Source organism: Corvus brachyrhynchos, unplaced genomic scaffold (genome assembly GCF_000691975.1).
Source record: "Corvus brachyrhynchos isolate BGI_N302 unplaced genomic scaffold, ASM69197v1 scaffold279, whole genome shotgun sequence".
NCBI lineage: Eukaryota > Metazoa > Chordata > Aves > Passeriformes > Corvidae > Corvus > Corvus brachyrhynchos.
The window spans coordinates 9,709,139-9,730,082 of record NW_008246060.1 but is presented as its reverse complement, the minus strand read 5'-3'; the positions used below and the strand labels follow the sequence as shown (position 1 = coordinate 9,730,082).

The 20,944-nt window shown below is 38.9% G+C and overlaps 1 protein-coding gene across 4 annotated transcripts; it reads left to right on the top strand.

The window, feature by feature from the left end:
• The first annotated feature begins 1,194 nt into the window (after positions 1 to 1,194).
• On the top strand, positions 1,195 to 6,552 carry RPS24 (ribosomal protein S24). 4 transcript variants are annotated; one of them, XR_001865890.1, is made up of 7 exons: positions 1,195 to 1,299; positions 1,871 to 2,080; positions 2,500 to 2,610; positions 2,732 to 2,734; positions 3,454 to 3,470; positions 5,535 to 5,575; positions 6,430 to 6,545. XR_001865890.1 is itself a non-coding variant. In XM_017746257.1 (6 exons), exons 1-5 carry the CDS (start codon positions 1,267 to 1,269, stop codon positions 5,535 to 5,537), a joined length of 360 nt encoding a protein of 119 aa, XP_017601746.1. In that variant the 5' UTR covers positions 1,195 to 1,266; the 3' UTR covers positions 5,538 to 5,575; positions 6,430 to 6,545. The 4 variants fall into 4 exon arrangements, 2 of the variants coding, with proteins under 2 accessions (XP_017601746.1, XP_017601747.1); XR_001865891.1 differs by lacking the exon at positions 2,732 to 2,734 and having other exon boundaries at positions 6,430 to 6,552; XM_017746257.1 differs by lacking the exon at positions 3,454 to 3,470.
• The last annotated feature ends 14,392 nt before the right edge of the window (positions 6,553 to 20,944 follow it).

Below are 20,944 nucleotides of genomic sequence, written 5' to 3'. Positions count from 1 at the left end.
CGGCCGAGCCGCCGCGCGTCCGTGCCCGCTGTTAGCAGCGAGCTGCGGGGTGAGGGCCGCGCCGTGTGCTCGGCTGCGCCGTGTCCGTGCTCGGTCAGAGCAGCCCCGGGCACTGATAGTGCGGCACCAGTGTTCTGCTGCTCTGGGGGTGTTTAGGGGCTGCCGTGGGTCACAGCCGCGTTTATCACGGCTGCTCCTGTCTGAAAGCCTTATGGAAATAGTGGTGTGCAGGGTTTTCAAAGAAACTTAGGCACTGCGTTGGGAAGAGCATGGCCAGCAGGTCGAGGGCGCTGATCTGCCCTTTTAGTCAGCTCTGGTGAGATTGTACCTGGAGTGTTCCAGTTCTGGGCTTCTCAGTACTAGATAGACATCGAGTTCCTGGAGTGGCTCCAGTGGAGGGCAGTGAGGATAACCTGGGGTACTGGAGCATTGCTCTTACAAGAAAGGCTGAGAGAGATGAACGTATTCAGCTCAAGAAAAGATGAAAAAGGGGGACATTACCAGTGCCTACCAGTATTTGAAGGGAGGTGTCAGAGGATGGAGCCAGGCTCTGCTTAGTGGTGCTAGGCAGTCGTACCCGGGGCAAGGGCAGAAACTGATGCACAAGAAGTTCTGCCTGAACATCAGGAAGAACTTCTTTACTCCTCCAGTGTGTGGTCACTCACTCTTTTCTGTTCCCTCGCTTCCTTTTCATCCTGCCCTTTACCCTCAGCGCACTGCCGTGTCCTTAGGCTGAGGTCAGGTGCTAACATACCAAGTACTATGCCAAGTGTGTAATTTACTGAAAAATCATGGTAAGCTTCTGTGGACCCACTCATCTCTGTTTTTCCTTTCAACCAGGAGCATCCAGGTATCTCGGGTGCTCCCTTGTCCTTAGGGCTGGGAAGCCACAGAGTTGGTAACATTTGGGCTTAGAAGGAAACTTCTGTTATATTGTTACAGTACTTGGGATTGAGAACCATGTCTTTTACTAAAAGCTGCTTCAGCTTTTCACGGTAGTGAAGGTGTGTGTGTTGCTGTGGTGTTTGGAATCTGGGGATGAGTTTGTCAGTTCCTCACTGTACTATCAAAAAGTATTTTCTGTAGCCCAGGACCAGTCCACTTAGGTTATGAATTCACTGGCAGTATCAGAGGCTCCTGGCTGTTGTGGTACCGTGCATTATTTATGTATGTATTAAGTTCCTGTTGCATTTGTAGCTATTGTTGTGGTTTATTTAATGTTTTCTCTTGCAGAATGACACAGTGACCATCAGAACCAGGAAGTTCATGACCAACAGACTTCTGCAGCGCAAGCAGATGGTAAAATACTACAGAAAATTGCCTTTATTTGTTCTGGTTGTTCTGGGCTGGAAGAAGGTTTAGCCGCTATAAGTATGGGGCCTTAAAATCTCTATAGAGTTCTTAAATTAAGAATTGTAAGAGCTTACGGGTTTAGATGTGTTGATGTATGCTTAAGGTAAATCTTGATAGTGAAGTTGTACCAGGGGAGCTTGAGATTGGATGTTGGGGAAAATTTCTGCACCAAAACGGTTATTATATAGCATTGGGATAGGCTGCCCTGGGAAGTGGTTAAGTCATCATCCTTGGAGGTATTGAAGACGTGTAGGTGTAGCACTTAAGGACATGGCTTAGTGCCAGTGTGAGACTTGACAGGACTGGATTTACTATTGTATTCAATGATTTTAAAGGTATTTTTCAGTCTCAATGACTGTGTGAAGCAAGAAGCTTTTGAATGCTTTTGTATCAAATGAGTAATAGTTTATGCTGCTAAAGTTGGTTAGTTTAAATGTTAAGCTCATGGTGGGACTGTAGCACCTGATTTTTGTACTGGACATTGACTTCTTATCAACTTGTAAAAATTCTTTCTTAGGTGATTGATGTTCTTCATCCTGGGAAGGCCACAGTCCCCAAAACAGAAATCAGGGAAAAGCTGGCAAAAATGTACAAGACAACCCCTGATGTAATTTTCGTCTTTGGCTTCAGAACTCACTTTGGTGGTGGCAAGACAACCGGTTTTGGCATGATCTATGATTCCCTGGACTATGCAAAGAAAAACGAACCAAAGCACAGGCTTGCCAGGGTATGTTGTCTTCTGGTGTCTTGAAAGCAGTTGGCATAGGTTGGAAGTGTTTAGTTACCCATGATTTGTGTGTCTAAAAACTCAAGTTTTGTGAAAGTACAGTTGTGTGAGAGTTCTTAAAATAGCACAGGTTAACTTCTGCATTTGCAAAATAGGCTAAGTATATTTTTACGCTATATTACAAGGGAGTTGGGAAGGCAAAACTGATATTACCAGAGGTGTTTTGCAGTAATTTTTAACAAAACACTAATAAAGGTCTGGAAGAAGCATAAGAGATGTCCTACTTCAGTGTTTATGTTCTGTATTGAATCATTCATTAGTTAATGATACTGCTATTTAATATTTCAAGTTTAAACTTAAGTTCAAGAGTTGTTAGTAGACAAACAATGTTAAATACAACTTTTAACTGTTTTTAATAGCACGGCTTGTATGAAAAGAAAAAGACTTCCAGGAAGCAGCGAAAAGAGCGTAAGAACAGAATGAAGAAAGTCAGGGGCACAGCCAAGGCAAATGTTGGTGCTGGCAAGAAGGTAGGATGAGAATATCTTTTAAGATAGAGTGAGCATATGCCTTTGAAATGTTGATTAGAAGCTCTTCAACAGAATAACATTGTTTTTCTTCCATTTTTTCACCTGTTCTACTGGATAACAGAAGGTAAAAACTGTGTGTTGTATAGCTTGTCATCAGCTCAGTAGCTTAGTTTTGCTCCTCACTGCTGCAAGCCTAGCTGATGTGACATGAAACAATGCTTCCTAAATTACTGTTTCCTATGTGTCATTTGAACTAAAATTAAACTTCCATAAATCTAACAGTATTGCTCTAATCACGTAACTCCGTCTCGCAATACACACATTAGAGAATCTTAACACTTGTTACTCAGGCTGCCTAAACACCTAATGCTTCTCCACCAAGTTACTGTTGGTATGGTGTTATCTGTAGAGGTAAGTTTAAGGATGTGTGGTATAGACAGTGAGAACAGTGTGTGAATAGAAATAAGGTAGAATGCATCTGGGTTTGAGAGACTGATTCCCCAGGTAGTGGAGTCTTCCTCTGGTGTGGCTGGACTGATACAGCCTTCTTGGGCTATATCTACGATCTGATACAAACAGCTTGGGGGGAGGCAGATTTCCTCCATCATAAAACAAAACCAAAGCTGAGGAATACGTTGGGTGGGAAGCCAGTCACTTTCCTTCACAGTGTTCTGTCCTCTAATAAACTGATTAAGCTGTACAGTCAAGTGGGTTGGTTTTTTCCAAGTGTTTTAACAAGGGGAGAGAGGGTAATGTTCTGTAGCTGGGAAAATGCCTTGACATCTTGAACTTCAGTAATCTTCACTTTTGCTTTTTTCCTACTTTCTTGGAACTCTCCATCAGAAGTGAAGTATCTACAGGTACTGGAAATGAGCATGGATGTGGTGCCTGCATTATACATCACTGAAATGTGTCCATCCTTTAATTGAAGCACTGTACTGCCTTGTATGCATGTTTGATTTAAATTTAGATCTGTCCTGTGAAGGTTCAGTTAATTCCATAATGAATTTTATTTGTGTGACTTGGAAGTAAAATTTGGCTAGTAGCAAACCAGATTTTTTGAAACTAGTGAATCAACTTTAAAATAATTCCCAGTGAGAAAAAAATCCAAGAAACTCAGTGTTGTTGACTTGAGACATTGGTTCAGACACTGCAGGATCTGATTCAAAGTAGTACAGTGCAACTGCATGTGTAACTTGACCATTGTGTGAAAGGAGTTGTGTACATGAAAGCTAAGTCACATCACACTTGGTGCATTTGAGATGGTGCTTGGAAATGGCACAGTTGTCAGCATTAAACTGTATTTAACTATTGCCCTGCAGTATTCCTAGTTAAGAAATCAATTACAGTGGAATTGGAAATGTCAGTGAAATTAGGTTTTGTAGTAGTTAGTGTGGAAGTGAAGGTCTTATTATCCCTGGATGGAAAGGAACCAGTGCTACTGACAGTTAGATCAGGGAACTACTCTACTAGAAAACATTAGGAGCCTTCTTCTTTCTGCTTTAATGGTGTTTTAACCATTAAGTCCTAAAATTGTTTATGGCACAAAATGAGCATTTGGTATACTAGTGACACCTAATGTGTACACTTCTGTCAATGGCCAAGGAGTCATTTCATGTTGCACCAATCCCACTAGTATGGAGGAACTTTGTCCCTTAAAGATTTTTGCACCTGAAGGTAGCTGTTGTTGAGTGTTAATGAAAAGTGATTAAATGATTCACTTGAATTATTGATGCTGTCTAGTTCATAGAAACTCTCTTAAAGCATATCAGCACTTCAGAAATTAAAGGCAAGGATCATGCATAGGAGATGTGACTTCTGTATCAAGTGCTTGTCAAACTAATATGCAGTCTTAGTAGTAGGTGACTGTGGTTTTTATTAGAGTTATTTTGATGTCTTTTAAAATGATCTTTCAGTTGATAAGTATGCATGGGTTAGATGTGACTTGTTTACCAGATTTGTTAATCTTTGTGTTGTCACTTAAACTAAGGATAAATTATTTTGTGCGCTTCCTGAAAAAGTTGCTTGAGAAGAGTTCTGTGATGCATTACAGAAAAACGTTTGTGAAATACACTTAGGTCTTTAAGCTCTGTCTTGAAAAATGCATGTTCAAAGATCATGGCATGGCATGGTTCATCATCCTTATCTCAGCTATGTGGAGGAATTTTTAATAGGAGCCCTGGAATATGATTTTGAGTCCACCTACAGAATCGGTGAGAACTGTTTATCTCAGAAATGTGTAGGTACTTGATTCTGAGAAATGTGCAGGCAAGTGCATATTGTTGTAAAAGTTAAGTAGCAGATACAGTCGTGAAAAACTCAGACATAACTATGCTGATGTCTTGCTAAGTTTTCTTTGGTGCTTCCTTTCATTTCGCACTCCTGTAGAATTCCCGTTCTGTTTCCCCTGCAGTTTCAAGAGAAGTGTTTTAAAGTATTTTTAGTGTATTGTGTGGCTCTAGAGTTTGCTGAGCTTGCTAATATTTGCAACAAGTGTATGTGGATATGCCTCACCTGGTCTTTGCATTCAAAACATTGATATGCAAAACAACATTTTTAAGTGTTTTTAATGTCATAATTGTAGCTGTGACAGCCTTTGACATGTAAGGCTGTCAAATAGAAGTGTGGATGGATAAGCACTTCTAAGCCATTGTAGCCTGTAGGTATAATGAATAGGCATTCTGAGTATTAGTTAACTTTTAAGTAGCTATTGTTAAGAACTATTTTGAGTACTTAAGGGAATAGTAAAATCTAAGTCTTCAGTGCCTACAGTAGTCAAAACTTTGACGGTTTCCTATCACATTTCAGCGTGGTTATTGAAAAAAAGCACATTGTGAGTGTCAGTAAGAGCCCTCAAAGCTTAATTTTTTACAGTAGTCGAATTTAGATAAAATTATTATTAATTGATGCTTTCTCTTTTTCAGTAAATGACCAGAACATTCTTTGGGTGGAAAACGGATAACAGGTACGACTTCAGAATGCTTTGTAAGGGCAGACATTCAGTAGTGCAGTCATTATAACAAGTCTGAGGTTGATTTATGCAAAGACTGTGATACTTGTGCAGACGTAGAACCCAGTGCAAGAGTTTAAGAATATTTACAAATCACTTTTGCACTTATTACTGAGTTGGTAGCTTATGTGACTTGGACTTTGATGAAATACCTGATTAGTATAAAGACTGAAATAATACATCAGGCACTTCAGATTTACTGTTGCTAAAGCTGCTGATTGTTTAGTCTTACTGTAAACAACGCTTATATTTTTCATTTGTAGGTATGTTAAAGAGAGGATAGTAGACTTCTGGGTTTTATTGTCTTAAATAGACGATAGTAGCATGATATCTATTTTTGGAAGAGATGGATATTGTTTTCCTACAGGTACTCATTTCAAGTAAAATACAAACAAACACTATACTCTTACATACAAGTCAGACTACATTTTTATGTCTTTGCTGCAGAAACATAAGAGCTGTGGTCAAGATCTGCTCCAGAAAAAACTCTGCTTTTATTACAAATGGTCTGAGTGACTCAGTTGAAAGCAACTTAAACAGTCTGTCTGGGAGCTGATATCGTGGGTATAATGTCTTAAACAGAAAGCTGTCAAAGCAGTTGTAGCTTGTTGATCTCTTCTCCAGAAATGCTGTAATCTAGGCTCATTTATTGCCATGACGGTGCTGGAAAATTTTGAACCTTATGCTCTTCTAAGAAGAGCAATGTGGTTCACCTGACTTGTTTGGGAAACAGTTTTTCAGGCTTTATAGAGGTATGAGTGTAAAAATTGTTCTAATTGTGAGTCAGTGATCTATTTTTTCCTTTACAGGCAGCATCATTCCATGAAGAACTATAGAATTAATTACTCTGGAAAGCAGAAGCTGCTCATCTGACTAACATCAAATAAACTCTGTCAATAAAATACTGGTTTGCCCTTTAATTTGATTTGAAAGCTACCATTTTGTAATGTTTGAGAAATTCAGTATGGGTGTACTGTTCACACTGGATTAAAATCTTTTCATAATTAAACAAGTCTTGTCTTGAGTATCAGCTTAAAGTGAACCAGAGCTTCCTGCAGGTAGTATTGGAGCTAATTCCAAGCAGGGACTGTTAGTTCACGGAGGTAGACATGCTTTTGTTCAAACTGTGGTTTGGAAAGTCTTTTTGTTTGGCTGCCTGTTTTATATAGACCTGTAGAACACAGTGGAAAGGAGAACAGAACATGCAGACAGAGACACTCAGAGCTGCTTACTTCCCCAGTTAAAGATTTTGCTAGTGAAGATGTTAGGAATGATTTGTCTTTTGTTCCTGGGTTGTCAGGACAGGCTCTGGGATCTGTCTCTGACCTGCAAACTGTGTGGTACATCCCTAATTTTTCATCTAATAGTGTTAAAGGAGCCATTTAAGAGAAGCGTGGGTAGTCTGGTGCAGGTTTTTTGAGGAGCAAGGAAAGCAGAAGTTCTGTGTTTCAAATAGGAGTGAAACAGACTGGGCAGCTCTAGCAACTGTGCTGATTAAGGCTCTTTGTTACCTAAATGCAGTATTTTTTAATTGATCCACCTTTGTACTGGGCAGCACATTTTAAGATGGGTAAAGTGCTTTTAGTGTTTGAGGGAGAAAACCAGCACTACCGCAGCTAAGAGTTGTTAAAGGGGTCGAAAGGGGATGTTGTACAAGCTCTGCTAAGTATAGATAAGGCACTTAATGCCTCTTGTAGTACCTTCTGCCCCAGTCTTGAACTAGTGGGGTTGCTGTTTGTGTTCAGCAGCATCACACTGTTGGCTGTACAGCTCATAGCTGTGGTGCTGCAGTGAGCCCTTCCCATATATAATGTTCAGCATGAACATTAGAGGAGGTAGGCTATTTAGTGTAATTGAACAATCACTAGGGGGTGCTGTGAACAGAGCACTACAAATGCAAGGAAGAGGTGCAGCAATTCTTCATAGAATAGGTTGGAAGGAAGCCAAATTGTTCCTGGCCAAAGAGGTCAATTTCTTTGAAAACATGCGTTAAAAATAGTTGTGTTAAAGAACTGAGACTTGAAGTGATATGCTTGTTTCACTCTTGGTTTGAATTTGATGGAAACCATCTGTTTCAGTGAAGACCATAGGAGTTTGTGTTTTCCAAATGTTTACTGCTTGAAAGCTGTAGAGTGCTGGCACAAATTCTAGTTGCTCTTTTCAGAAGCCTCCTTACCTTAGTTTTATGCAATCAAGGAAGGATCTATAAATAAGTGCTGGCGGAAAGGTGCATGCCTTGTGTAGGATTGATGTTTTGACTTTACATAGTAAACAGTACTGTTCTGGGCAGTCTGCCTCTAGAAGCAGAAATTAGTTCTGGAATTGGAGTACTGAAGGTTTCCTGCTCAGTTTTATAATGTTGTACATTTTATTCATTTCAGATTTGTTTATGTGGGTAGTACAGTAATTCTGCAAAGCAGATGGATTGAAATAGTTACATCTTGGTGCTATAATTTGGTATTTCATGCCCCATCTTGATTGAAGAGTGACAGCAAAAAACATGTAGTGAATCCATAGAACAATTAATTCCTTGCAGGGTTAAGTTACAACTTCATATCCATAGGATATACTCTGGTCTAGCAATGGGAGGGAATAAGCACAAAAAATAGGGAAGGGGTGAAAATGACATCAACCTAGAATTAACTGATCAAATCAGATCAGGCTGTTGGAGTTTTCCCACTATTCTGCAACATTCTGTGTTGGTATATCTGTCCTTTTCTCCTGTCATTCTACCTGGAAAATGGCAAACAACTGAAGAGCTGTCACTGGCATCTTTGCACTTCAGCAGTTGGGAGTTTTATGCAGGTCTTCATATGAAGTTTGTTCTGCCAGTGTTTTGTCTCTGCACTCCAGTTTAAGCAAGGTATAGCAGGTGTTCTGTAATTCAGAGGTTTAATGCACACGTCACGCTGTGAACACTATAGGCTAATCCCCTTTCCTGTGGGAGATAAAACAATTAAGTGGAACAGGAATCTTCACTTTTTTCTTTACTGTGTGCTGAAGGAACCCTTTTATTTCATGCTGATCTTGCACATGCCATCATTTAGAGGTAGTAGTTTTGTCCCTGTTGCCTGCTTGGCCTGGCTCTCGTATTTCAATATCTCAAGAATTTTATCTATTTAATGACAGTCTGGAATCTAGATTAGAAGATGAAGGAATTTTGGAGAACAACTTCTAAATTAATCTGGTGGTGAACAATCTCAAATTTATTTATGTGGAAAGAATTTTCTTAGTTGTTGTTTACAATGGCTAGGGCTTATTGGAGTTGCATGCACAGAAAATGTTGGTATTTTTCTGTAGGAAGGACTCAAAGTTGTATAGCAGGCCTAGTAAGAGCAGGGATTAGTGTCCTGGCTGCACAGAAAAAGAGAATGTTGATGAGGATGAAAGATGGTAAAATTTGGCAGCAGCTGGAGACAATGAGGTGGTTTTGTCTAGGGGCCAGCTTGTAACAAGTTTGAGAACAAGTGTTAAGGGGAAGAAATGAAGCTGATACCAGCAGTGGCTTGAAATAAATGAGGCAGAGTATGCTTTGAGAAGACTGCAGTGCCAACAGTCAGCTGAATGGGCAATGTGGTTTCTTTCTAATGATAGAAAGTGTGTCGTTTAAGGACTAAAGTATGTAGGTCACTATCAAATCTGTTTGCAACAGCCAGAGAAATTAACTTGTCCATATTATTCTGGTCAGTTCCTATAAAAAATGAATTTTAATGGCACTGGTTTCTTACACAGAGGAAATAGAACCAGTAGCAGCTGTTGATGATACTAGATTTCACACAGTAAGTTTGAAATTCCCGTTGTGAATGCTTCCTGGTCATGTGCTTCTATTTGAGCAAAACAAGATCTAGTGAGCCTTTTTTTGGATGGGTATTTTGATACTGCAAGAGACAAGATGAGAGTAGTTCATTATTTTTCCTATGACATCTGAGCAGGTGAATTTTCCAATATAGGTGGCAGAAATTTCTTTTGTTCATCAATGTCCCTGACAGAATAGCAATGAGATTATACTATTTCTATGAACGTATTTGTTGTAATGCATCTAAGATGTAAAAGGGAGAAGTTTAAGTAAACTTTTACAAATCAAGTGTCAGGAGCAGGCACACCCAAGTACATTCATGTCTTTGGACACCGTCATTATAAAGGGATTAAATGGAAACTTGGGTTTGTTGCTAACGTTTTTGAACTCTAGTTGCGTCTTTATTCTCTGTGGAATTTTGTCCACATCTCAAATTCCATACGTTTCCTCTAAATTTATTCCTCTCTGTAAAGGCTGTGGCTAATGAAACTGATGCAGAAGTAGCTAAAAGACATCCTGTGTGCTAGAAGGTGTTTTCCAGGAGCTGGCCATTGGCAGCCAGTACTTCTGACAAAGCTCCATCTTCTTTCTGTAGCTGCTGTTTGTGCACAGAGATCTTAGATAAGGTCAAGTAGTGTGCTGGGGTAGAGGATTCAGAGCACCTGTGCCTTCTCTTAACATAGTAGATGTTGCACAACCAGCAAAAATGATGAGTGCAATGCTTCACTGGGGTGGATGATAAGAGTTTGTACTTGTGTTCATTGGGTTAAAATACAGCTGTTATTTAATGAAGCTGGCCAGGCTGCACAGTGACCCCCATTAGGAGAAACATGCTTCACTGCCTTTCATGATGATCTGATTTGATTGTACTGGAGCTGCTACCCTGCTATCATTTTCTGTCAATTTTTGCTAGCCTGTTTGTTAAGCCAGGCATCATTTGTGTTGATTTGATAACAGGTTTCAATCACTGATAATAAAACTTTTCTGTGACAGATGACCTCAGATCCATATCTCCTGTACAGTGTTGGCCGCAAGTAGAAAATTGGGACTGACACTTTGCTTTTTCAATGCTTTCTGTCTGATTTAACAGCTAATGTAATAATAACAACAATAAAAAACCAGCTTAATAATTTTAAATTAAAAGAGTGAAAAAAGTTGAATTCTAAAATGTTGATCAATAGTTCCTGTTAGTTTGTTTCCCTGTTTTCTTTGTAGTGGGATGGATCCTGCTACAGACAAGAGGTCTAAGAGGTCAAATTAAGCTGTTTTATTTTTTTGGTGTTGTTTTTTTTTTTTTTTAAGACAAGCAGAAGGGTATTAGAAAACATGAGAACTGAGAGATTTCATGTTTTAAGTTTTTATTTTAATTGATCAATTCTGGTTATTCTAGAGAGGTTGATTTAGGCCCTACTTTAGGGCTTTACAAAAGGAAAGAATAATGTAAGCACCTAGGATTGGGAGAAACTGCTTCCTATTCCCACACTAATATTAAACTTGTATGTTTTTCGAGGAGTTAATTAAATTGCGAATATATTATTCCTAGCACTGAACTGCATAGTGCTTGTAAAAACAGGTACCGAAGGATTTTACTCATGCATAAACCACAGAAAACAGGGTGAATTTGAGTTATCCAGAGTCAAAGAAATGCTGAAAAGTAAACATCTGTCATTAAATCCTAAGTGCAATATGCTTTTTTTTTTCATTTTTATTAAGCATGAAAATCTTCATGTGTCTTAATGTCTGTTAGTTGCCTTTTGTGACTCCAACTTGTGCTTTTGAAAACAATAAATCTCTCAACGTGGTAAATGATTGCTTTTAAACACTTGATTTTGGTTCAACAGTGTTTTGTCTCCTGGCAATACTTTGTTGGTATGAAGTGTCTGATGACCTGGGTGAAAGCCTCAGTGTAGGACTAAAAAATACTTTTACAGAAGTTTTCACGTGGTGTGCTGCACAGATAGACCTTGGGGAGCCTCCTTAGAAAAACCTATGCTGCTGAAGACTGTGGTCCTGGCAGGATGTCATCAGACAACCTTACAATTCCCAGGACAATGCCCTTAATACCCGCTTTAACCTGGTCAGCCCTGACTCAGTCAGGTCATTGGACAAGATGATCGTTGTAATTCCCTTCCACCTGAAATAGCCTATTCTATGTATTTGTACAGAAGTATATTTGTACTTATGCCTTTAAAATACTGAGGTACTTAGAAAAATATCCTCATACTTTATTCTTCTGTGCTTTGTGGGTGAAGTGGTAGCACTGGAACATTCCAGACTGAGGAACACCTTTTGTCAGTGATGCTAGATCCACATAATTTTGTACCCTTTTAGTCTCACAACTCAGCTGTTTCCGTAACAGGCTGCCTAACTAGGAGCATTCTTTGAGGTTTATAACTTGTATCCCCATGTTCATTAGCAAAGTTCATTGGCCCATACCATAAACATCTTGTCCTTTAAAGTAAGTACTTTGTGTGATCACTACTGATTTTAATGTTTTAGAAGTGGGGGAAGGTAGGTAATTCATCTTTGATCTTTTGCTGTCCCCTTAAAGACTCTTGAGGTTTCTTTAACCCACAAGCCTGCTTAGCCGAGAGAATATCTTGTCTTTGTTCAAGTTGCCTGTTGCATATGGACCATGCTTCTTTCTGAACCCTGTGTCAGTGCTTTCCACTCATTTTGGGAAATGCTCTCTGTGTATGGCTGTTGTACTGATGCATGTCTCAAGGCATGTATCCTTAGTGATATATCTCCCTACATCTTGTGTTTCTACTTTGCATCCTCTCCCTTTTCATCCTAATGGCTTTTTGTTTCTTTTATTTGTTCTGCTTGCAGATGCTTTTTCTGTCTTTACATTCCCATAGACCAGATAAGAATGGTAATAATCACAAAGCTCATATAAAGCAATTTATTTATCAGTCTCTTTCCTAGTGGTTCATCAGTGCTCCACTGGAACCTTTGTGGGTAGAAGTGCCAAAAAACCTGGCAGAAACCTGAGGTTGCTGTCTGCAGGGTCAAGGGAAGTTTGTAAAGCATTTTGTATTGCTGTCGTGTGGATGAAAGGAGATAGACTTCCCAGGTGTATCAGGATACTATGCTTCTTCAGTCCTACATTAACTGTACTATTTAGTAAAGATACAAGATGAGTTCTGATGAGGTGAAGCTTTTCTTGCTTAGTTCAGCTTAGTTCTCTCAGACTTTTTTTCTTTTCCTTTTTTTCAATTGTTTTATCACTTAAGTAGCTATCTTGGGATATCAAGTGCAGGAGCATGTCTAAAGTTGTTTTCATGGGGCTTGCTGAGTAATCAAAATGTTTTTTCTAGCCATTTTTAATCTGCACAAACTTCAAGAGCAAATATCTTGCTTTTCAGTAAAGGCACATACAAGAAAACAGATTCTGTAAGAGGTGGTGCAAAGTAATCCTTCAGCCAGCAGAGGACTGTAGAACCACATATCACACAGTTATGCAAAAATGTTCCATCACAAAGAGTAGGGGAAAAACTCACGTACCAAACTGTGAAGTCGAGATAGTCTCTTAAATACGGTAAAATACTGAGAAGGGAGGGCTCTTTGCATTGTTTGCTTCTCATTAAGGAATTTAGTTTGCCTCAGGTTCCCCTTGTCGATGAAAATCTATGGGAATTTTGTTTACATTTTGAAGCACATTGCCAAGAATAGTACTTCATATGGTAAGTATACTGAACCTTTTGGGGGAATGACAACACTACAGAAATGGTGGTGCATTCCCTAAAGGAAAACATACTTCATTTGTAATGAACATTATGTCTGCAGAAACTAATGGCACAACCTCCCATTCAGCTTATGTAAAATAAAACAGGCCCATATGTTGCTGCTTTTAGGGTTTGGGTGTTTAAATTAAATGTTGTTTAATGAATATTCAAGTCCATTTGCTCAGAAGCTGTGCTCAGTGTAGCATCTTCTTCCTCTGTCTTTGGTCTTACCTAGAGTATTAAGCCATTACAAGAGGGTGCTAAAGCTGAGGCATCTGTTTCGAACTAAAACTTGGATATTAAAAACACCAGAGCAGATGAGAGGGTAAAGAAAGACATAAAGTAAGAGGATCATATTATTTTTTGTTTTGTAATTAAGACTGGGAAAAGTTTGATATGCATGGCAACCTCTAAGAAACGAGAACATTCACTGTGCTATTACAGCAGCTGCAGTTTGGGTATGTTATAGTGGCATATTCACTCCCACTTCCTACAGGAGTTCATTCAACTTTTCCTGTGTGTGTGGGCAGATGCCTGAGCTGTGCTGGGATGCCTCAGCAAACTGCTTTCCAGGGACGTTTGTGTCTGTGTGGGGCTTTAGGGCTCTAGATCTCTGCACCTGGGGTGGGCAGATTGACTAGAGCTACTCCATAAAAGCTGGAGTTCCCATACTGGCAATAACAAGGTCTTGCCTTTTATCATCTGTCCCCTGCTCAAAGTCGAGTAGAAATAATAGTAGTCTGGAAGAATTCCTCTTGAAACGAGTTCTGTCATTTTGACTGCCCTGAAATACCCTGGGCATTCATCATCAAAGGTGAGCAGTTACTTTGAGTTGGGAAGGAATGACGGCTACAAATGGGTGGCTGAATTCACTCTCATTGTGCATTTACTTCCTTCTATTTAATCAATTTTTTAATTCATGAAGGCACTCCTACATATGTTTAAATTCATGTCTTTTCAGGAAAATCTCTCAATAAGACAAAACCTGAAATAGATGCTTAAATGTTTTCATGAACTTTATCTCTGACTCCAGAAATTGACAGCACTATCCTCTTTTTTTAATGGCATGGAAAAAATCCCATTAGAAGACAGCTGGAATGTAAACACAAATCACAATAATTGGCTTTTATGTATTTTCATGAGGGTTCTTCAGACGCTTGTTTTTACTTCACAAGTGCAATATTGTAGATATACAGTGGAGCCCTCTTCAGAGAATAATTGATACATGGATAAAATACTTAAAAACATTCCCTAATGCTGTAAATCTAAATGAAGGCTGAGACTGTTACGTGAGAAAAACAAATATGCAAACTCTCAAATTCTTTAAAATTCTGTTATTTGCTACAGCTTCCCTGGCCTAAGGAATTCCACCTCTCTTCTGAGCTGGGTTGTTAAGCATCCATTAGTGCAAAACAGAACAAGAAATTGCGTGCCCAAGGAGGTGTCACCTGAAGATAGTTAACCTGTTCTGGGCATGTCTGTATACAAAAATTCACCATTTACCTGTCTCTTTTAGAGTATTTCTTAGGGATCTCCAATTAGAAAAAGAAATCTCTACATAGATTAAGAAAAATGGAGTTAACAATACCATCACTTGTCTGAAATGTGAATTCCTGAGATGAACCATACTTTAATTTCTATTTAATTTCTAATTTCAACAGGAAATTTCTCTGTTCTGGCTACTGCACGGTAAGCAGTGAGACAGTTCTACCTTGAAATACTGATTTTATTTTGCATCTCAATTCTGAACTCCTAAAGCTTGAAATACATAGGAAAATATATTTTCCTTTTAAAAACTTGATATGGTAGGGGAAGACTTAGTAGGATATGTACTTATTTTTAAAATGTATCTCTATAGGGAAAGACTTAGTAGTATATGTACTTATTTTTAAAATGTATCTCTATGTAAAATTTATTTCTTATACAGTCTTTCCATGTATATTCAGTGAGTATATCGAGTCACTGTAGTGAAACAGTTCTTTTTGATTTTAGCAGTTGTTATGTCTTTGGAGCTAACCCAGGACCACAGAGGGAAGTGAACTGTCCTGAGTTTGTCATCACTGGGACTGTTCTGTGGTTGCCATCGGCTACTATTTTCTAAACCCTCCATGTGCAAAGGGGTAGCCAAAAATCCCTAAAATGTTGGGACATTTTTTGAGTCAAACTGCACTGCACGTGAGTATATGTTTGTATGCTGAAATTTCAGATAATCAGCTCCTTTTGGCTGTAAGATAAACACAGTCTGGGCCATTTTTTATTATATTGATAGGATCATGAAGTACACATGGCCTGAAATCACAAGTAAATGGCTTTCCAAGTTGCCTGTGTCTGTTTGACTTCAAGTTTCTAGACCCCTCTATCCTATGGCACCCTGGTGAGTTCAGATTCAGGATTTAACTGGCAATTCCCATTTTGTTTTCCTATGTTCCTTCTTTTGAAGGACTCCTGTCCTTCACCAGTTACAATCTGTTTAAATTGCAGAGCAAAATAATCTCCAAACACCACGAAAATATGAAAGACTTGCTTTTTTTTTTTCTTTTATCATGCTTTAAAACACACTAGCTTTCTTCCTCACCTTTCTTTTTGTCAGCTATAGCAAACACAAACTGTCCCTAAGGAGAAAACAAACACTTGCTGTGGTATGCAAACACTCCATGACTTCATGACATCAGTACTAACATGGCTTGTTTCAGCATCAATTTAAAACCCATTCTCCTGCACCTTATGTCATCTCTTCCTGGCTATCTATCCAGCTTCTCCCAGGTTTGTCATATTAATCTGGCACCCACCCTTTTGAATGCTAAAATGTGTCATCCCCCTTTTCTACAGGAGTCTGCATGTTAAAACATTGAAATATTTCTGCATCCTCCTTCGCACTCCGTAGGAAAGATGAAACAGGCCGTGGAGAACAATTGTACATCGTGGATCTAGCCCTCAGGATAGGAATGATACTGATGACAACCTGTCAAAATGCTGAACTTGTGGTGTTGTTTGGATGAAAGAGAGAATGCAAATGAGGGATAAGAAGAAAATAAAAGCTTCGGGATAGGCAAGGGGGATTTTCCAGCCACAGAATAGCAGACACTGTCAGAGCACTTGTGATTACAAGTCATATAGCCCTCCACTGTTGGGAGCCAGAAATGTCTCTTCCCCATTTACACTCCTTCCCAAAGACTTTCTAATGCCCGAAAGAAAATAAATCTAGACAGATTCCACAAGCTACAGAAGGAAGATTTGCTTTTAAAAATTTTAGAAAATACTCTTGGACCCTGTTGTGTGCTACCTGCCAGGAACTGTCTGATGTAGGCTATGAAAGTTTATGAATTTCCAAGGCATTTTGGGTTTGTATACATGGCAAATTCACACAATAAAAAAAATTAATAAATTGGTAGAGGGGTGTAACAGCTTCATGTAGTTGCTCTCACTTGCTTTCAGTTCAACTTCTAACAACTTATCTTAGCTAGGTTAGATGGTTAAATCAACATTGTTTTCTGTAGTAACTGTGACCTTTAGGACTATAACTGACATTAGCAGTAAGGCTGCAGTTGACTGCTTTGGAGGACTAAAAGATGTAAGAATGCCTAAATTTGTTACATGTATTTCCATGCTTTACTGTAGACAAGAACAAATATGCTGTAGAACCTATACTGTTTTCTGAAATGCTGTCACTAATTATTCTATGCATGAAGAAACCCCTTCCCTCAGATCACAGGGGTGTTTTTACAGAGGGAAGAATTCTGTTTCCCACCCAGCTTTCAGGTGTCACAGTGCAAATACAATCAAAAAAGGGTAAGCAGCACTAGGCAGAACCACTACGAAAAGAAAAGCTGATTCTCTCCAGTCCTGTCTTTCTCTGTGCTCTTTCTCCCTATTGCCTTGCAGGTAGGACATTAAAAGAAGCTGTATACAAGGAACTGAGAATAATCAGAGCACAGCATTCTTTCTTGATTTATTCATTCATTAATCCATATATAAAAAGCAATCTAGGACAAGGTTCAGAAATCCTCAGTCCTGACAGGTTCTCACATATTTGATAAATGATTTTGCTCTAAGAGACTTGTAGGACATCTGCAGTAAGTTCTGCTGAGATCTATTTCTCAAAACATTTTTACAGTTTCATATCAAATTAGAGGGTATCTCATAAACAGGTGATTGAATTTCTGTCACTTGGATACAGGTGAAGGAGTACAAACAACCAGCGCCGTAAGAAACCCTCAGCTTCAGGACAGTCCATTTGAAAATGATCCTTGGAATAGTTTCCTGTTTCCTTTCAGCCCAAAGCAGTTACTGCCATTGAGGTGTTTGAAGGCATTGATATAAATACTGTTTTCTCTAACTATCCAAAAGAAGAAGCACTGTGATATATGGATTGCATTTGAGTTATTTCAGGCAGGACATGGATTCTTAATATTAATTTGAGAGAGCCGAACCAAATTTTTATGTGGCAGTCACATAATCTCACTGGAACAAGTTGCTTGGAGGAGCTGTGGATGCCCCATCACAGAAGTGTTCAAGGCCAGGCTGGGTGGGGGTTTAAGCAACCTGGTCTAGTGGAAGGTGTCTGTCCTTGCCCATGCTGGAACAAGATGATGTTTAAGGTTCCTTCCAACCCAAAATAGTCTATGATGATTCTAAAATCTGAACTTTAAAATGAAGTGTTACACTAATCTCCTAAATATATCAGACCTAGAAGCTCAATTTTCTCTCATTTCTTTTGATTGTTTTGTTGAGGCAGTAACAGTTAAATTAGACAATTCCAATGACTGCTTCTTTCTCTTATTCTTGCCAACCCTTTAGTCCAAACATCCTTTGTCTAGTTCTCAAAAACTTTAGTATAAAATGTCTTCCTGAAGAGGAGATTTAAATTCAGGGATGCTGGTTTCTAATACAAGCTTAGCTGCAACATTACTTCTACCTCTGCAGTGAACATAGTGTGCTGTAGATCTCAATCATGTGTTTAAATTCTCTCTGGATATACAGATTATTGCTGCTGTGCAAAGGGAACCTTTTTACTGCCCTTGAGTAATATCCTCCAGCCTTATGCAGCCAAGCAGTATTTATCAGAAAGTCATTACAGCTGTTTTGTTTGCATATAGCTTTCATTCCTCATATTTTAATGTCTGGACAGTATTAGCTCAATTAGTCTAATGAACAAGTAGGTCTTCTAATATTTACTGTCTAATTAATTTATTGGCCTAGATGTAACATGCTAGTCTATCTGTGCAATGTGTCTAGCCAAGTCTCTTCTGATGAACTTTTCTATTTTGGCTCAGCAGTTTTTGGAAAATAAAGAATGGGCTACATTCTGTATCTATTTTCCTAAAGGTTGTCCAAGCAATAAATTCCCCTAGAAAAGATGATACTCCTTGCCCTTCTAAACTCTCAACCAGACAACTCCAAAACCCTTCCATGTGGGGCAATCTGCATGTATTGGATAACACTTGAGAGAGACACTAAACTCAAGAGCCATCTTTTAACTTCCAGCTGATACGTAGCATGCAACAACAGAAATGGACAACAACACTGTAGAATATATACCAAAGATCATAAAATGCTTTACTATATGCTCTTCTCTCTCCAAATAGAATAAAAGAATAAATGTTTAACAGATGTTGCTTGTATTACTTATTAATCTACTTGAAAGTGCTGAGATCTTACCAAGAGGAGCTCATATCGAGACACATGAACTGTGTATGGAAACAATTAGAAAAAGTGTGATATGAAACTGCAGGACCTCATACCATTTCTTAGCAAGAAGAACAACAAATTCAATCACACCTTTTTGTTTCCTCCCTATTTGTTCTATGGAAAAAAAAGATATTTTATCAAAAGCCTCCTCCTCCCAGCAGGCTGAAGAGCCTCCCAGGTTGGCCAGCATTAGCCCTGACAAGAAGAGAGAGAACTCCAGGCAGGTGCTGATTCTGCACCAGGCCCAGCTGATGCCAATTCCCTGTTGTCCCAGTGTTAGCAGGGTGGTGATGCAGCTCAGCTGCTTTTCGTCAGAGCCAGGTGAGGCAGGGAGCTTTTCTTGGTGCCAGTGGGAGGCTCTGGCTTTCCTACCCTGAAGGCTGCTCAGAGCCTGCAGGCCCAGAGAAGGGAAGAGTGGGTGGCTGAATGTTCACTGGCTCACTTCTTCTGGATAAGCAGTTGGAAGAGTGGTTGCTTAACTAAGATGTTTCTGAATGCTCTAGAGATTGTTCACTTATCCTGAAATTCAAGCAGAGCAGCCCTAAGAAGTCCTGAGTGCAGATAAAGGTAGGAAAATTCTGGGATTTCTGTTTAAGACTGCAGGAGCTTTGTTGCTTTTATTCAGAAGTTGAAAATACTTAAAAGAAAGAGCAAAAAGTTAAATGTATGAATGTAATAGTGTCTGTCTTTTTAAGTCAAAAAAGGTAGTTTGCCTTGCCTCTAAACTTGAAGCTGTCCTTTGCAATATCAAAAGAAAGCAAAAGAGAAGGGAATAAAGTAAAAAGGGCATGATGTTAAATGGCTGAAATAAATACATAAGAAAGAAATACTTATAAGTAAGGTTGCTTTTTGCCATTGTTTTCAGTTATTCACCCCTTAGTTTTTGACCCAAAAGGTGGTGTTACAGAAAGGTGTTCTCTAGTTCAGTCAGTATTGAAAACTAAAATTGGAGCTAGAAAAATCTCTTTAGTCAGCTTTTATTTACTTAGTATAGCATATCTCATAATTTGGAGGCTGTGTAGCTTTTCTTCTTTCAAGTTGTTTTACTTGTGGTGCCCTGCACAGCTGTAGGGTGCACATTAAAGGCATGTAAGAATTGATAGTTTACTGCACATGTGACTGTGAAATTACTGGTTGCTTCCCTTTTTTTTTCCTTACTGTTACAAGGAGTGTTGTGAATCCCAAGAAAATCTCAGGGTTTACTATGAGATACCAGTGCTTATGGTTTAATGAGTTTGCTTTGGAGAAAATTTATGTTGCCTTCTTGTCCCTGTTTACTGAAACAATAAAAGATATCAAGCCTCCTGAAGATAGACATTGCATACTCTTGTTAGTGTGATATTGTTGTCATAGGGGCCAAAGTTATGGTTAGGCCCTATAACAAGTACAAGATATTGCTCACAGAGCTTGAAAGCGTAGTCTGAAAGGTGCTCTGAGCAAGGGATGCACTGCATATTTTCCTGTTGAAATATTTGCTGGAGCAATTCAGTGATCCACCCATAAAAGGAAATGGGCACAATGGGCTCTTTTAGCCTTGGGCCTTGTTCTTCTCTACAGTAGCACTGCTGACACTGAATGGGCCATCCCAAATAACTAGCTACTGGAAGGTAAAGCAATTTGTAGTTTCTCAGAAATGTTAGTGGAAGCCTTGGGTAGATGGGGAAATACATATGACAAAAAAGGCAGACTCTTACTGTTTCATGTATTATTTACATTCATAGTATAGAAAATTGATTAGTGTGGTGTCATAATTACTTGTTTGTGCCACATTCATTAAATGAAAAAATGCATAACTGAAATGTAAAGATGGGAGATAGTCCTTGGGTAACAGTTTTGCCTCCTGGCTTTTGGGAAGCTATTTATATTTGGGCAGGAGACTGGAGATAGACCTGGCCTTTCATATTACCGAGTCTGAGAAGTCTTGACATGAACTATAAGATAGCTCTCTGATTCTCTAACTTGTTAACTGCTCTTGTATTTCACAAAAATGGATAATATGTGGTGAATGCTTCTGTCGTTAGGAGTAGTAGTATGATACTGTTACTGGTGTTCAAATAACCATTGCTGTTTCAGGATTAATGTATCATAGTAAGTGGTTAAACAAACCAATAA

Coding starts and splice junctions, on each gene's coding strand:
- RPS24 (XM_017746257.1), top strand. CDS start 1,267: ATGACCAACAGACTTCTGCAGCGCAAGCAGATG. Junction 1,300..1,870: donor TTCTGCAGCGCAAGCAGATG/GTAAAATACTAC, acceptor ATTCTTTCTTAG/GTGATTGATGTTCTTCATCC. Junction 2,081..2,499: donor CAAAGCACAGGCTTGCCAGG/GTATGTTGTCTT, acceptor TGTTTTTAATAG/CACGGCTTGTATGAAAAGAA.